The sequence below is a fragment of the Eptesicus fuscus genome, chromosome 10 (assembly GCF_027574615.1).
Source record: "Eptesicus fuscus isolate TK198812 chromosome 10, DD_ASM_mEF_20220401, whole genome shotgun sequence".
NCBI classification, from domain to species: domain Eukaryota; kingdom Metazoa; phylum Chordata; class Mammalia; order Chiroptera; family Vespertilionidae; genus Eptesicus; species Eptesicus fuscus.
In genome coordinates this window covers 86,504,258-86,522,459 of record NC_072482.1, presented here as the reverse complement: position 1 = coordinate 86,522,459, position 18,202 = coordinate 86,504,258, and the positions used below count along the sequence as shown (strand labels likewise).

The following is an 18,202-nucleotide window of genomic DNA, read 5'->3' as shown; positions in this document are numbered from 1 at the left end:
ATAGTATATATATTACATATATATATATACTTTTAATAAATATGCAATTTTGTTTGCTATTTTCAGGAGAAACTTAGGCATTAAATTGTAGGATGTTTAAAAATATAGATAGCTAAAAAACTACAAAAGCATAAATATCCCTTTAGAATACACTTTAGTAAATTAGTCTTGATATTTTTAAATTAAAAAGCTCACAAGCCTATCTATTTTTAAAAATATATATTCTTATTGATTTCAGAGAGGAAGAGAGGGGGAGAGAGAAACAGAAATACCAATGAAGAGAGTCATTGATTGGCTGCCCCCTGCACACCTCACACTGGGGATCGAGCCAGCAAGTGCCCTGACTGGGAATGGAACCATGACCTCCTGGTTCATAGGTCGACGCTCAATCACTGAGCCACACCAGCCATCTATTATGTCAAGGTCATAAACAAACAACACTTGGGTCAGCAGCTTCTACAGAATACACTGGGGAGAATAGAGTCAGCTGGTGGCTAAATGTGTCCTATAAAAAGGCTTTTATAAACTGTAAGCCAATCATTTTATTTATATGCTGTGTCTGCCACATACTAGTGGTTTAATAAAGACTTGTTGAATGAACAAATGAACTAATGAATGAAAAGGCCCCATCCTCTCCTTCTATTCTTGCAGTAAATCTCTTTTTTTTTTTCTTAAGATAATTAGATTTGGTTTTGGGTGCTTGCATTTTATAATCATAACTGATATAGAATTTAATTCCTTTAAAAATGTATCTTATTTTATGAGAAGGTGAATTTAATCCAAACCCAGTATTTGCCAACAGACAGAGTTTGTTAGTTATCCTTATCTCAATGTGCCCTTGGATACTAGTTAAAAGCCCTTCTCGGAAATGCAGTTGGATGGTAATAATTCAGAGCCCCATTTGAGATGTTTAGCGGACTTCCTTCTAGTACAGCTCTGTTGAACTGAAATGAGATCTTCTCCTAACCCTGCTTCCTGCCTTTCTAATATTCCGAGGGAATAACACACACAAGACTTTCAGTCCCCATGAATGCTGTCATGAGCTCTTCCCGCCACCCTTACCTAACCACTTTCTGGGGACCACACCTCCACATATTTCACCCCTTCCCTTTTCATGCCCGTGTTCTGGAAGTGGCCATCTCTGGGTGACAGTAAGAAGAGAGCTCCCGAGGGGGACTGGGGTGGAGGAGGGACTCTGGCTTCTCAGGAAGCACCAGGCACATGGCAAGTTGCCCAGCTTTCTGATTGAAGTGTTTCTGACCCACTGATTAAACAGTGGGGGGCAGTAAAGCCGTCACACTCCCTATTATTATGTGAATTCTCCATGTAGTTAGTTTTATCTGTTGTACACTCGGAAGAAATTCCTTTAAAATTCTGCAGATCAACCTAGTATCATTTTTAAGTTGAAGCTTTGGAAATATGTACATCTTTTTTTGTGTGTTTCTGGGGGAAATATTTTAGTGGAAATTGAAGAGATCATGATGGAACTTAAATTTAAAAGGTCTAATGATTATTTATATACATGATATACTTTGAGTATTTTTCAGGGTTTTTATCTAAATGTGGCATATACACGCAGGTATGAATCAAACTAGTACGTACTGGCATTCATAGGCGTCGTGTTTCAATGATGTGATTCTCTAATTTGGAGGCACACTTTCAAGCTTTGAGCCTTTACCATTACAGTATTGGGACTCTAAACCCCCTAATTCCATTACAAATCCTTCCAGCCTCCAAGAAGGTATTAAAAGGCTCAGTGGTAAGTTTTCAAAATATTCCACCTTCCTTGAGGTCCTCTGTTCTCTGTTGGGCCATTATTTTCCAATAATGGTGGTGGCCTTGGCATGACTTTCAGAGTTTGTCTGAAGCCTTATTGATGGCAGTCTCAACTTCCACTTTCCTCACTAATGACTGTTCTTGAAGTACTTCTAAGTTCTTTGAATGTGGGAGTTACTCCCTATACTTTGGAAGAAGTCTACGGACCACTTACACACTCTGGTGTCCTGCACAGAGGAGATCCTTGATGGTCGTTGGTTGATTACCATTAAGGCTGAAGTTGTGCTGTGTCAAGTGGCAGGCTCACAGATTGGGACACGAAATCTCAGTTCTGTAAGCCACTGGAAAACCATAGTGTGAATGGAGAAGGACTTACTATAGGTATTACATGTATTTTTTGGTATTTTCTATGTTTGTAGTAAGCGCCTCCTATGTGCCATCTGATTTAATTTAGTCTTTACTACAACTACATTATTTCATTTTTACTAACAGAAAAACTCGGGCCAGAAGAAATGAATTTTACAGTCATAGCAAATAGAACAATATGAACTACATAAATTTACATTCTGGGAGCGGAAAAGGAAAGCCAGAAGATTTATATGTATGGGAGGAATTCCTAAAATAAGAGGAAGAGCAGGGTATCTGTCTGCTGGGGAGATAGCCTGGGTGGGGACATAGTTGTCATTCAATAGAGACCTAGAGTTCTAGAAGCATAGAACTTTGTCAATAGCTGGAACTTTAGCTTAGAGTGCTAAGTTTTCTTCTTTTTGCTCTCTTTATTCTGAAGAAGCCACACCAGGGAATTTGAGCAGCAGCATAAGGGAATTAGGAATTTCTCTGATTAGTTAGCATTTTACATCTCCTCATTATTGATTCCACTCAAATTAGGCATCAAAAGCTTCTATCAGAACAGTAGCCTTATTCCTGATCATAAAAAGCCATGTTTCCCTTACTAATGGAGGCCTTGTCCTCTAATAGCCCTGCTGAGGGAAATGTACCCAGTTCTGTGTTTTCAGTTGGATTTTAGGAGTCTACTCCTTGAGGCCCTGGGGTTAGTGGATATGTCCTATATCTGGTCTGTCCAACAGAGTAATCACTAGCCACATGTGGCTATTAAGCATTTGAAGTGTGGCCAGTGTGCCTGAGGAATTGAAATGCAATTTTATTTAACTTGAATTAACTTGTAGCTACATTTCAATAGCCTCATGTAGCTAGTAGCTACCATATTGGACAAAAGGGAATTGATCAATTTCAGGTCACACATCGGACTGTTTCTACTGAGTTCTTGTCTCAACAGAGCGTGTTCCTTTACAATCATGTCATTCCTTCCTGCTCTCATCTCACTCAATTAATTTTCTCTCTTATCACTTGTTATTCAACAATTACCTGCTTGCTTCTAGCAGAAAACTTAAAACTGCTTTATTGGAAAATCTTTTCATAGAAGCAATGTTTTCCTCATTCCCCCCCCCCCCATATTTGAAAAATAAAAATAAGAGTTTGTAAAAGCTGTTTCTTTCCCTGTTACTTATTAATGCAAAGCAGTGTTTCCCAAAGTGTAGAGCATGTGCCCCTGGTGGCACGAGAGATAATTTTAGGTGGTAGAGTACGAAGCATTTACATAATTTTATTACTTATTTTTATTTTAATGACTATTGGGAAAATGTGGTTAGCACCTCAAATGTATAATTTTATGGATTATTATTGCATAGCGTGAAGCTAAAGTAGACCTTTGCATTTTAGGGGCTCATTTAAAACAATATTAAGTAAATAGTAGTACAGGTGGTATGCAGATATGGCAAAACTTATTAATTTATTTAAAAATGGCTGAACTCTGGGAAACGTGGCTGTTAACTAAACTTTTTGCATCAGCTCCATTTCATGCCACTCCCCACACGTTCTCTCAGCTTCAGCTTATTCGCATCACCTGCAAACCCGCTGTGCACACTTCTCCATCCGGCCTGTGTTTATTTGGCTGCTTCTGCCAGGACTCCCTTCTGCTCTGGACCACTCATTCTCCACCAGGAGGAATTCTACACAGACACCAACACCAGATCAAATCCTCACAGAAGGCATCCATGCCACTCTTCTTCAGCTCTTTCGTAAAGTGAACTTCACCTACCTTCTTATCCTCGTTGTAGGTTACTCATTCTTCCAGTGTAGCACTTAACCCTTGATAGTTTATTTGGTTGCATGCGGGTCTGTTTTGCTTTCTGGAATTGAGAATCTCTTCAAAGTAGAGACACTGTCTTTATTATCTTTGCACCATAGAGTTAATTACAGTGTCCAGCACATAGTATGTGTTTATGAAATATTTGTTAAGGGACAAACTCGATTTTTAAGTTAAACTTAATTATGTGAAGTCAATTTGAGCCACACACGCCCCCTTCTCTTACATTCATCATATTTGCAGGCAGCCTTTGGCCATACAGGGCCAGCAAATGCTCAGAACGGCAAGTTCCATGTAGTATTAGCTAAGAGGAAACACGTAAATATTTTAAATTTGTGAGGAAAAAACTGCAAAGCTTTCCAAAGCGAAAGCGAAACAATTTTAAAAAATAACTCATGTCCTTGCTATCAAATAGTTTTCATACAGAATTTTATATTCAAATCATGCATTATTAAAAAATACTCTGCCTCACTGAATAAAAAAGAGATTTTTTTTTTTGGTTCAATTTTGAACCTGGTCTATATTGATTTCTTTCACCAAGTAATTGCTTAAATCACCTTTTTATTTTGTCTGGTTAGCTGAATTACAAATATAACATTGCATAGCTCTTTGTTCTCAAGCTCAGATAAGATATGGACAAAGAATATCTGAATATAATCAACTTTCTATAAGCCTCCTTATGTGAATGAGTCATTTACTTATGCCTAGGACGCTAAAAATATACAAGATAGTCAAGATTTATAGGAACAATTTCTGTTTGGATAAAATGTTAACTGCATTACTTTCTAGAAGCTCTTGACCTTTTCTTAAAGTGTTTTCTAGCTTGGGTAGGCAATATATTTTGTTCAGTAGAGATTTCCTAATATATCAGCTTTCCCCCTCTAACTTTAAATGAAGGCTGTGTAGTAGGTAGGGCTTTGTCCCATCTATGTAATATATATATATTTCAGAGAGGAAGAGAGAGAGGAAAAGAGATAGATAGAGAGAGAGGCACCAATGATGAAAGAGAATCACTGATTGGCTGCCTCCTGCACACCCCACACTGGGGATTTAAGCTCACAACCTAGGCATATGCCCTGACCTCCTTCCTGGTTTATAGGTCGATATTCAACCACTGAGCCATGCTGGCTGGGCTATCTACCTATATATTTTTTAACATTATTTGATTTTTTGAGACTATGTAGGACAAATTTCCAAGTCCATTTCTTCATTGTCAGTCAGTCATTTGACAAATGCTTATTACATGCCAGACACTAGACTAAGTGATGGGATAGAAGTTGAATGAGACAAGGTGCCGTAGCGCACGGAGCTTACAGCCTGGAACCCTGATGCTGTTGGGGTTCACAGGGAGTGCAGTGACTGCACTATGGGGCCATCCATTGGGGCCACAGGGTCAGGGAAGGCGTCTGCAGGAGCGACTCCTGAGGTAGTTTGTGAACAATAAGGCACGTCAGCTGAATCCGGGGAGGAAAGGCCATTCGGAGTGAGCGGTGCCGAGGCACCTCGGAGCGCCCTCTGGCGAGAACAGGACGCGCGTGTCCCCCGCCCCGGCCCCCCTCTCCCCGCTGCCGCTGCGGCGCCCCTCCCGGCTCCGGGGTTCACTCTCGGGCTCTCACTCCGCGAGCCACGAGACCGCGGCTTTCCCGGCGAGGCGAGCGGGGACAGGCGCCGGAGACGCTCGCCCCGAGGAGACCCGGGCACTGGGCGAGGGGGCGAAGCCGGAGCCCCAGCCCGTCTCTCCCCGGGAGTCTTCCGAGACCAGGGACCGCTCTGCGTCCCCGCGCGACACCTTCCACGGCCACTTGGCGGGGCGTGCCAGGACTTGGGGAGCGTCTCGGGAAGAGCCGGGGCGGGCGGCGGCGGAGCGAGGGCGCGCCCGGGGACCGGGAAGGAGTGAGCGGCGGCGGGCTGGGCGGTGGCAGCGCCGCGGCCGTCGCCGGGGGTGCCTCCCCTCCGCGCTCCTTCCCCGGCAGGACCGCCTCCCCCGCCGCCACCCGCCGGGTCCTCCGCGCCTTCCCCGCCTGGAGCCGGCGCGCGATGTGCCCGGCCGCGTTCTGATCGCCGCCGCCGCCGCTGCCGCCGGAGCCGCCGCCGCGATGATCCCCCCGGAGCCGGCGCCGCAGCCGCTGCAGCCGCCGCTGCCAGCCCTGCCGAACCATGTGGTGACCACCATCGAGAACCTGCCGGCGGAGGGCAGCGGCGGCAGCCTGTCCGCCTCCTCCCGGGCCGGCGTGCGCCAGCGGATCCGCAAAGTGCTGAACAGGTGAGCAGTGGCGGGCGCGGGGCAGGGCTGCGGGCGCGGACCCGGGGGGCCCCCTCTGCCCGACCCGGGGTCCCCTCTGCCCCCCAGGGCGGACCGCGGAGGCCCTTGGGGACCGAGGCAGAGTCGTGGCTGGGGAGACAGATGAGAACAGAGGGGCCCCCCCCCCGCACTCGCCGAGAGGCCGCGCAGCTTTGTCCCAGACCCCAGAGCGAGCCGAGCCGGGGAGCCCCCGCTGCCCGCCTGTCCTGGGAGTTCGGGGAGGGGCGGGGTTGGCCTGCCTAGTGCTGTGTGTCCCCCCCGCCGCGCGCCCCCCGCGCACCCCCGCACACGCGCGTGCTGCCTCTCTTCCCTTTCCCACTCCTGCCCCAGCTTGACGCTCAAGGGCCGGAGGGGACCCCGGGGGTGGCCGGGGCGGAGGCGGGAAGGCGTGGGGCTCCCGAATGGCGTGCAAGTCGCGGCCTCCAGCTGTCGCCAGCCCCGCCCGGCTGTGTCTGACCCCCCTCTCCCCCCCCAGCTTTGCCAGGGATGGGGTGGCAGCGACGGTCCGGGCGGGCCGGTGGAGGACCCACTTCGGCCCGACACTTCAGTTGCCGCGGCCGCTCTGGCTGGCTGGTAGCCGGGGAGGGAGGCCTGGGTCAGACCCACGCAAAGTGCAGAAATGTTGCGGGAAGGGGTGTGCGAAGGAGGCGGAAGCCAGAGGCGAACGCTGGCGCCCGCACTCGCAGTGCCGGAATCTGCGCAGGACCTGGACCGAGGATGAGGCGTGTTAGCGGGAGGACCTGGTGGATGGGAAGAAGGGGGCCCCCTCTTGGCGCCCCTAACTCGACTGGGATGTGACAGGGACTTTTTTTTCTACGGAAGGAACTTGCAATGGTGGGAGAACGGACACTTAAAAATCGTGTAGAGAATGGGTGGTGTGTGTGTGTGTGTGTTTATTTGGGTGCGTGTGTGCGTTTCCATGCACCTGGAGGGGTAACGCTTAAGGTGGTTCTGTTCTTACAGGTTTCTGTGCGGCACTGGTTCGGGTACTTGAGAGTCTCCAAGAAACTGACATTGAGCTCTTTGAGGCTAAAAGCTCTAGAGGGAGCACAAAATAGGTACAGAAATAGAAGCTTGAAAAACCCCTTTGGTTTAATTTAGTTATATCAAATCCAAACCATTCAAGAGTCCCCTGTGAAGACTTAACATGCATATTAGCTTCCTTGTGGGGGGCTTCTGTATGTTTCTGTTTATTAGCAAACAAGAAGACATTCACTCTGAAGTGTGACATGGCTTGGTACTAGAAAGGCAAGCCTTCACTTAACTTTGGTTTGTAGCTTAGAATGACGCCCTCCCAAATAGTACACTTAAAAAGCTAATGAGCAGAGTAAGTCAAGAAGATGCTGGCTCCGTACATATTATGTGGGTTTCCTATTCTTTCTGATGACCTGTGCGTTTTTAAATTGTAAATGTCTTGGCATTGGTTGCTTAAAATTTTAAGCAGAACATGTTAATTATTCATTTCTCTCATCAAACTGGGAAAATGTGCAATAATTCATTTATCTTTGCTTGCTTATAATGTCTTATTGATTCTGTGCAGGTTATTTCTTATTTCTTTTAAAAATATATTTCTTTGTTGATTTCAGAGAGGAACGGAGAGGGAGAGAGATATAGAGACATCAATGATGAGAGAGAATCATTGATTGGCTGCCTCCTGCATGCCCCCTACTGGGGATGGAGCCCGCATCCCAGGCATGTGCCCTTGGCTGGAATCGAATCTGGGACCCTTCAGTCCGAAGGCTGATGCTCTATCCACTGAGCCAAGCCAGCTAGGGCAATTTCTTGATATTTAATGAAGCTTAAAGTGAAGAATGACAAGATCACTGAAGTAGGTGTGAGGGGGCTTGGGTCGTCATCATTCCTCCACCACTCACTAGCCATGTGGCTTGGGGCAGAGCTGTTCATCAGCTTGGACCTCAGTTGCTTCATTTGCAAAATGGGTTTTATAATACTTTTCTTACCCCGCTTAACATAGTTTTGAGACTTAGATGAGATTATACCGAAGAAAGCGCTTGGGAATGTATAAGGCTTGACACGAATTCATTTATTCAACTGATTTCTGTTGTCTGAGTTGGGTCTGGGGAATATCATAAGCAAATTAAGTTAAATCATGGTGCATCATGGATAGACCTTTGTGTTTTATTAAGCCTCCAGTGGTCTGTGATATGATTCTTACTATTCCTAATTTATAGAGGAGGAACTTAGACTGAAAGGTTGGGTCAATGACATTTAATCACAGGTACATCCGTGCATGGAACCTTAGGGTTAGAGTCTTTAGACTCCCACTAAAATATTTAATTGTCTTTCAGAGTTCTTCAGAGTGTTCAATATAATATTTTGTATTGAGTGAACACTCTTTTCTTATCCTTAAAGGATACGAAGACACTATTTCTTTTGAGGAGGAGCACCTTTGGGAAGGAGACTGAAAAAAATCAGAATAAATGTGAAAGTCTTGATGGGATAATTTTGTTGGCATGCTGATGTGCTTGGCCTTTGGGCCATGATTCGTTCAACAGGAGACAGAGTTAGTAGTGGCTGCTGAGTGAGTGGGCTCAGGAGTATGGGGGAGAGTGAATTTGGAGCTTCTGTGCCAGTGGTTAGGTGTGGTTCCTTTTTGGTTTGAACCATCCAGGTGTGTTGGGGAAATCAGTAATGATTGTGAGGCTGGCTCTTTGTGGCCAAACCATAAGCATCTTTGTTCATATTCTAAAAGCTTACGATCACTTTTTCTCCTCCCTTTTTCCTTAAAAAGGAGTGTTAGACTGCGAGCAATGCAAGCCTGGTGAACACCTGTCATAGTCTATAGCAATAGCTTCCTGCCAACTAAGAGGAAGACAGGGAAACACATATGCTAGCTATATCACGTCTGCCTAGGAACAGATACAGAGAGAAGTACTGATTAATAATTAATTAAAAGTGCTTGTTCTCAAGAAGCTTAGAATGAAAGTGTAGTGTTACCTTAATGAAATCTGTCTCACATTATCCTGCATCATTTATTTCCCCTCTCTTTAAAGGCTTGTAAATTTGGAATGCTGCATTTTGTACATGACAATTGGGCATCTTCTCTCCTCCCCCCCCCCCAATTCTATTCAAAATTGTTTTGGCAGTGAAATGCAAGAGATACAAGATGATTTAAACGCTGGGACAATTGTTACTTCTTTAGTTCCCATAGATTTAGGATAATGCATTGGTTTGAAGAAGGAACACATTATGGTAAACTCTTCTTTACTTACTTCTTAGTGTAGAACAGTATTTATTATCCTGCCATGGACGAGCAAGATATAACAAAAAAGAAAATACTTCAAGGGCAACAGGTGATGACCCTCTCACAGAAACTGCTGATACCTGTAGATTTTTAAGAAACATACAGAAGCAGATACTGATCTGTATAGTATCCAAATATTTTCTCCTCTAAAATGATTACTTAATGAATGTTTATGAAAACATGTGACAGCTTCTTTTGGGTTTTGTATGTGCATAGTTTTATTTATCTTTTCCTACTTGAATATTATTTTCCAACACTAACAAAAATAACTATGAGGTTCTAGTTTTGACCCACTTTCTTCCCACTAAGAGATACATTGGGATGTCTCTCGTTATAAAGGATTTCTGCCTTTTTGAGTCTTGTAGTGGGGATGTCTAATCATTAGAATGGAACCGGGTTATCTATTCATTTGATTTGGAACTAACTGATTTATTTCCAACGTACATCTTGATTTATTTTGATCAATTTTCAAATTTCTGAAATTTAAAAAAATTGAAGACCAAGGAGCAGTAAGGAGACTACATAAGAGAGTTGGTAGCAAGCCTACATAAAATCAACGTCTATGCAGGAAGTTACCATATGTATATATCGCTTTTCTGAGTCATTAATTAAGGTGGACAGAACATGGTGAACCAGCAAAATTGCTTTCAGGGAACTGGGCTGTTCTGAACTAACTATTAGGTACCGTTGATAACGACATATAATTTATATGATCCCTTTTTTTATCAAATGGGAAAGCTTTTGTTAAAAAAAATGACAGTGAGGCTCTTCTTCAAGCTGCTCCTTTTAACAGATGTCAAAACGAAAGGGGAAGATCAAGTAGTAATGAGCATAATTGATACAAAATATGCCAAATGGAACTGGATGGTGTGATTAAAAACAGACATTTCTAAGATCAGTAGTAAACAAAGGATGTCTGAAGGGTGCATTTATTTTTAACTCAAGGACAAAATTATAAAAATAAAACATCATCAAGTATTTTCATTTTTATGCACAAGGCTTGGAGAGATGAATGTTTATATTAAAGATGATGCATGCCCAAGTAATTATATTAATGTGTAATAAAATAGACATATCTTAGTGTATTTCTTTTTTACCTTTACTTGAAGCACTGAAACACTCAAGATCCTTCAGTGCTTAAGGGTCACCATAATAGAAGTCTATTTTTTACTCTGCCTTGCTATAGATGTAGATGATATAGGAATTTCAGTTGGGTGCCCAATGCAAGACCTGATTTACTATTTATTTGTCATTTCCCATATAAGTAGAATGCAGAATATGAAAGTACCACTACCAGGTTTTAGTTTACCTTTCTCATTCAAGTTCAGGCCAATGAGCATTCACTGCATATTGTTCAAAGACATAAATTCTTTTTAAAAAAATATATTTTATTGATTTTTTTTTTACAGAGAGGAAGGGAGAGGGATAGAGAGCTAGAAACATCGATGAGAAGAGAAACATCGATCAGCTGCCTCCTGCACACCCTCCACTGGGGATGTGCCCGCCACCAAGGTACATGCCCTTGACTGGAATCGAACCTGGGACCTTTCAGTCCGCAGGCCGACACTCCATCCACTGAGCCAAACCAGTCAGGGCAAGACATTAATTCTTGATTATGTTTCTAAATCAGTATGCTTTGAAAGTCAAACTCCAATAGACACATGGAAATAAGTACCCCATAAAATTTACTATCTTACACACTTGTAAGTGTAAAGTAGAGCAGTGTTAACTATATGCATTGTTATGTAACAAATTTCTAGAAATTTTTCATCTTGCAAAACTGGAACTCTATAGTCAGTCATTGAACAACAACTTCTCTTTTCCCTTTCCCCACCGGACCTGGCAACCACCATTCTACTTTCTGTTTCTCAGAGGGTTTGGCTATTTTAGATCCCTCATATAAATGAAATTGTGCAGTGTTTGTCTTTCTGTGACTTGCTTATTTTACTTAGCATAACGTCCCCAAGGTTCATCCACATTTTCACAAGTGCAGAATTTCTTTTTTAAGGCTAAACAATATTCTGTTTATGTATATACCACATTTTCTTTATCCATTTATCTGTTGATGGACATTTAGATTGCTTCCCTTTCTTGACTATTGTGAATAAAGCTGCAATGAAATCAATGTGCAGATATTGCTTTGTTTTTCAGACATTGTCAATGGAACAGAATAGAGAGCCCAGAAATAGAGAACCCATGCCTTTATAGTCAATTAATAGTTGATAAAGGATGGGAAAAGATACAATGGGGTAAAGATAATCTATTCAATAAATGGTGTTGGGAATATTGGAAAGATACGTGCAAAAAATGAAACTAGACCACTTTCTTAAACCATATATAAGAATAAACTCAAAATGGATTAAAGACTTAAATGTTAGACTCAAAACCATAAAAATCTTTGAAGAAAACATAGGCAGTAAAATCTCAGATATTTCTTATAGCAACATTTTTTTTTTCTGGTATATCTCCTTGGGCAAGGGAAACAAAAGAAAAAGTAAACAAATTAGACTACATCAAACTAAAAAATTTTTTCACAGCAAAGGAAACAATCAGCAAAATGAAAAAACAACCCACCGAATGGGAAAATATATTCGCCAATGATACATCTGATAAGGGGTTAATATCCAAAATTTATAAAGGACTTATAAAACTCAACACCAAAAACAAACAAACAATGCAATTAAAAAATGGGCAAAGATCTGCATAGATACTTCTCCAAAGAGGACATACAGCTGACCAATAGACATATGAAAGATGCCTAATGTCACTAATCATCAGAGAAATTCAAATTAAAACCACAATAAATGAACAAACAAGTGTTGGCAAGAATGGAGAAAAGGGATCCCTTATGCACATTTGCTAGGAATGTAGATTGGTGTAGCCACTGTGGAAAGCAGTATAGAGTTATCTCAAGCAATTAAAAATGAAACTTCCTTGTGACCCAGGGATTCCACTTCTGGGGATATATCCAAAGAAACCTGAAACACTAATTTGGAAGAATATATGCACCCCTATGTTCATTGCAATGCTATTTACAATAGCCAAAATTTGGAAGCAGCCCAAATATTCATCAGTAGATGAGTGGATAAAAAAAGCTGTGCTACATTTACACAATGGAATACCACTCAGCCATAAAAAAGAAGGAAATCTTATCCTTTGCGACAGCATGGATGGACCTGGAGAGCATATGCTCAGCGAAATAAGCAAGTACCACTCATTACCTCTCTATCTCATCACCCCACTTTAATTCTCTGTATAGTATTTAGCAGAATTGAATATCTTCCTTATATATTTGTTTATTGCCTGCCACCAACTAGAATGTAGCCTCCATAAGAGTGGCAGCCTTCATGTCTTGTTCCCTGCAGTATCCACAATAGCAAGATAGTGCATCTTACCTGCTCAATAATTGTTCGTTGAATTGCTGAATAGACCCCACTCTGTGCTCCCCCCACCTCCCAGAGCTAGAAGTGAAGCCACACCAGTTGTCTAGTCACTCACACTGACCCTTCTTGGTAAACCTTGAGGGATAGCACTTTCTACTATAATCCAAAGCTAGGCCTGTAGGTCAAGAGAGGAGCTTGGGTTTTATTCCAAGTGGAATAGGGAGTAATGAAGGTTTTAGCAGAGGAATAATCTGGTTAGTATTTTAAAAAGAGCACCCTGGTTGCTGTTGGAGAATGGATTGTAGGACAGGTAAGTGGCTTCTGGAGGAAAGATGTTGGAAGCTTGGACTGGAGGGAGTAATGGAGGTGGAGAGAAATGATTGGTTTGCAGTGATTTGCATTGAGAGATGCAACCCAAGGGGCTGGATGAGTGATTTGATGAGGCTGTTGAAGGAAAGAATAAAGAAAAATTCCAGTTTTTTTGGATGTGAGAAATTGGGTGAGTAATGGTACCATTATGTACCATGTGTACCGATTAATAATGTGGATTTTGTAATCAAAGAAAACCTGATAATTTCAAGAGAAACATCAAAAGTGCTTTATTCAAAGTAATGGCCATTGCTATCTACACATTTCTTCCATCTTTCAGGTAATTCGTGGATACCATCCCAATAGAACTTTTCTTGTTTTGAGGCAAACGATTCAGAGACCCAATTTTCCACTTCTTTGTACGTTTTGAAGTGCTGCTCAGAAAGTGAATGTGCCATCGATCAGAACAAGTGGTGATCTGAAGGAGCAAGGTCTGGTGAATACAGTGGGTGGGTTAATACTTCCCAGGCAAGATCTTTTAACGTGTCTTTAACTGGTTTTGAAGTGTGTGATGGTGCGTTATCATGAAGCAAAATTACTTTGCTGTGTCTTCTGGTCCATTCTGGTCATTTTATGATCAAAGCGTGGTTCAAATTGATTATTTGTTGTTGGTAGCGATCAGTATTAACGGTTTCACCTGGTTTTAGAAGCTCATAATACACCACACCTTCCTGATCCCACCAAACGCAGAGCACTGTCTTCTTTCCAAAGCGATTTGGCCTTGCAGTTGATGTTGATGGTTGATCTGGATCAACCCATGATTTTGTGCATTTGGGATTCTCAAAATAAATCCACTTTTCATCGTCAGTCACAATTCGATGCAAAAAATACTTTTTTCGTGCCGTTGAAACAACATTCTACTGATGACTTTTCAGTTTTCCATTTGTCTTTCATTCAGTTGATGTGGCACCCATTTTCCTTCCTTTAAAATCTTTTCCAGTGCTTGTAAACAATTGGAAATTGTTTGCTGAGCAATGTTTAGTCTTTCTGCAAGTTGTTTTTGAGTTTGACATGCATCTTCATCCAATAATGCTTGTAATTGTTGGTCTTCAAACTTTTTCGGTTGACCTGGACGTTCTTTGTCTTTCACATCAAAATCATCACTTTTAAAGCGTTTAAACCAGCATTCACAAGTATCTTGAGATGGAGCATGTTCACCATAAGCTTCCTGAAGTATACGATAACTTTCAGTAGCACTTTCCTTCAAAATAAAGTAATGAATTATAACTTCCCGCAAATACTCTATTTTTGGCATGAAATTCGACATTTTTAAGCATAAAAATATCTATGATGTTAACACCTTAAGAAAATGTAACATATGAAGTGTTGAAGCTTGCTATCAATACAACAAAATAGCATACAGATCAAATCGCATACATATCAACATATGTGTGACTCCATCTATTGAAAAAAAAAAATCTACATTATTAACCGGTACACCTGGTAAGATGGGGAAGACTGGGAGAGGAACATGTTTGAGAATAGAAAGTAAAGAGTTTACTCTGGCAAGTTATATTAGAAATTTCTGGGGGAAATACCAGATGACAGGTGGAGTATGGGATTCTGAGGAGAAATCAGGGGCTAGGGATTTGGATTTGGGAGTCACTAGGGGTGGTCTGGTGTGGACAGAGGAGAAGAGGGTCCCAATCTGGGGAGCACACTAACTTCCGAGTCAAATAGAGAAGGAGGACCCAGCAAAGGGACTGGAGAAGGAGGGGTCTGTAGTAGGACAGGGTGGTGTTCAGAAGCCAAAGGAAGGAAGTGTTTAAGAGGGAGGAAATAAGCAGTTGACTGTGCTGAGTAATTAAGGGCAGAGAAGTGATCAGAGAACCTTGGGGGCCATGACAAGCCCAGGTTCAGAGTGGTGGTGCTGATGGAACCTGGATGGAATGGTTGGGGAGGGAACTTGAGGTGAGCGTTCAAAACGTAACTTTTGTGATGTTTTGCCTTAACCAGGAGCAAAGTAAAGGGAGAGTCTTTTAACAGAGGGGATAATGCAGAGGGCCGCTTGGCCATTGGGAGGAGCCAGGACACGCTTCCTCGTACAGGAGGGGAGGCACAGAAGTGTGGGTGTAAGTGAAGGTAATTGTAGGTTTGGTGGTGGGAGGAAAAGGCTGTTCTTGGCAAATGGCTTCTCTTTTTCTGTGAATTCTGAGCAAGGGTCTCAATTGAGATGATGGTATAGGTAGTGGGGGAGGGGAGGATATTTATATGGAGAGAAGTCGGAACTTGTCCTTTTGAAGAGTCTGAGAGGATACTACACACCAAAGAAGCAGGGTAGGATTTCAGGGCAGTGTTATGTGCTCATTTGACATTTGTGGTGGGGACGAGGTTGGGATGGGATGGGCAGAAAGACGCTACTGCTGTCTAGAATATGTCTTGGAAAGGGCTAACTCAGAAACAGGTCTGGCCCAAGCAACACGCCAGCAAGGACCACCCGTGAATACACACACACACACACACACACACACACAAACACACACACATATACATATATATGCATATGTATATTTAAAACCTTACTTGAAGTTATTTTTTTTCCACTGATTTTCAGTTACAGTGAAAGGAGGAGGTGGTGGGGGAGAGAAATATTGATGTGAGAGAGAGACATCGATTGCCTCCAGTACATGCTCCAGCTGGGGCTGGGGAATCAAGCCTGCAACCGAGATATGTGCCATTGACCGGGAATCGAACCCGAGACCCTTTGGTTCGGGGTGGGGGTGGGGGCGACACTCTAACCACTGAGAAAACCAGTTAGGATGAAAAAGTGAGGACATTGCTGTAGGACATATTTAAGGGAGCCCAGGAGGATTTTGGTTCTGATTATATTTGGGAGTGGGGTGTGGGAGAAAGACATGGGAATTCAAAGTCACTTAGAGATTTTGCTTCTGAGCCATTGGAGTGATAGTGTCTGTCCCCTTCAGAATGTGATACGTTTTGTCTCAGGCAACTGACTTTTTTGGGGGAGGGGTGTCTCAGTTTTCTTATTTGTAAACCAGTTAAAATAACCCCAGCCCTTCATTTGCCATCACATTTTTGGGGATTTTTAAATGAAAGAACATCTGGAAGAGGGCTTGGAAAACTGCCAAGCAGTCAGTGTGCCATTGTGATCCTGGTCACACAATTAGAATGAGAGCCCGGTTCTCCTGGCTTTGGGCTGTCACCAGGCCTGTGATAAATGCTGCCCAGGGCCCCCTGCACACAGAGGACTTAGATGCAGGCACCGTTCTGGTCCCGTCCTTTTTCTCACGCGCTTGTCAGATTCTGAAGTGAAACCCGCCCATCTGTGAACAAGGCACAAGGCTGTGGCCTTCCATGTGTTTCTTTTTTGAGAGCTACGTATATTTACATTGGTTTTGTCTTCAGCCAGCCTCGTCTAGGGAAGCCTGCTTTGGCAGAAGGCGTGTGGCCCGGCTGTCCGATTGTGGCCCTGAGTGATGGTGCTTCGAAGGTACCTGCGGTTTGTAAAGGAGAGTTGGACAGGCTTCGGGGAAGGGCTAGTGCCTCTTGAACTGGAGAGGCTTCAAAATGAGCCCGGGCCTAAAAGGCTCCACAGAGGCAGGCAGTGGGCAGACAGAGCAGCTCAGAAGGCAGGGACAGAGCAGCTTTAATGTGCTAATGAGGGGGAGCCCAGATGCTCTCGGGATCAGAGGAGCTCTTTGTGACGCTGGGTTCCCAGGGATGGCTGGAGTCTCTGTGCCTCCCTGGATGCTGCTGCAGCCTGGGGGACACTGTGCTTTCAGAGAGGGGCCTGTCCTCCACAGATAGCCTTACAGACCTCTGCACACTGGTGGGCAGTGAGCGGCTGCGGAAAATCCCAGGGTGGGGTGACCGCTTGACAACAGGAGGGCTTATGTGTTGGCAGGGAAGTGCGTGGGGGGAGGACAGAGGGTGGGAAGCGGGAGATCTGTGCTGGAGGGTGTGTGTGTGGTCAGATAGCCCCAGAAAGGATATTTGCAGTTTCACAGAGTTAGCTGTTTTCCCACCAGTACTGCCAAGCTTGGTGAGTGGCCTTCAAGTCACTAAAAGGAGGTGATCAGCCGAAACCGGTTTGGCTCAGTGGATAGAGCGTCGGTCTGCAGACTGAAAGGTCCCAGGTTCGATTCCGGTCAAGGGCATGTACATTGGTTGCGGGCACATCCCTGGTGGGGGGGTGTGCAGGAGGCAGCTGGTCGATGTTTCTCTCTCATCGATGTTTCTAGCTCTCTATCCCTCTCCCTTCCTCTCTGTGGAAAATCAATAAAATATATTTAAAAAAAAAAAAAAGGAGGTGATCTGTCCTTGAGAATAGTGTGAGTCAAATTTTAGCTAGTTATGAGTAAGTCCGAAACATCACAAAACCAGCCAAAGGAACACTAAACATTGCCATCACCCAGAGCGCGGAATGAAGTTCATGTCTGGTTATTTCAGTCACTGATCGCTCCAGAATTGCCAGAGGAGAGGCGGGGAGCAGGGTCAGCGTGCCAGACTTGAAGCTGAGTTTGCAGAGCAAGAACACAGTATTTACAAAGATTGCGTGTTTACTTGTGCTGAACCCATCTGCTGATGGAGAGGTTGGGTTAACAAACCACCCTCAGCCACCCTTCACCATGCCTCTAAATTTCATCAGAATGTCTGGGGTCATTATGTCTCAGAAATATATGAGTTCTCAGACAAGAGACAAATAAAGATGATTGATCCATGGCATCTTGACCTACTTGTCTCCTACTTTTGCTTTCTGAATCTTTCTGAGGATATATACTAGTATGTGTGTGTCTGATCTGAGTCTATCTATCTATCTATCTATCTATCTATCTATCTATCTATATCTATCTATCTATCTTAGTAGTCCTGTGCATGAATCCATGTGCCAGTAGCTCAACAGTAACTCACTGCCGCCCTCCTGTAGCTCCCCCGCCCCCCTCATAGTTTGCTGCCTTGCCCCCTCCTGTAGCTCTCTG

General features: G+C 43.5%; 1 protein-coding gene across 1 annotated transcript in view; it reads left to right on the top strand.

Annotated features, from left to right (window-relative positions):
* The first annotated feature begins 6,039 nt into the window (after positions 1 to 6,039).
* SLC35F1 (solute carrier family 35 member F1) overlaps positions 6,040 to 18,202 on the top strand; it is a 287,997-nt gene continuing 275,834 nt past the window's right edge. Inside the window, exon 1 of the mRNA XM_008138863.3 lies at positions 6,040 to 6,206. Within this exon, the coding sequence (XP_008137085.1) occupies positions 6,040 to 6,206 (167 nt within the window). The remainder of the gene's footprint in view (positions 6,207 to 18,202) is intronic.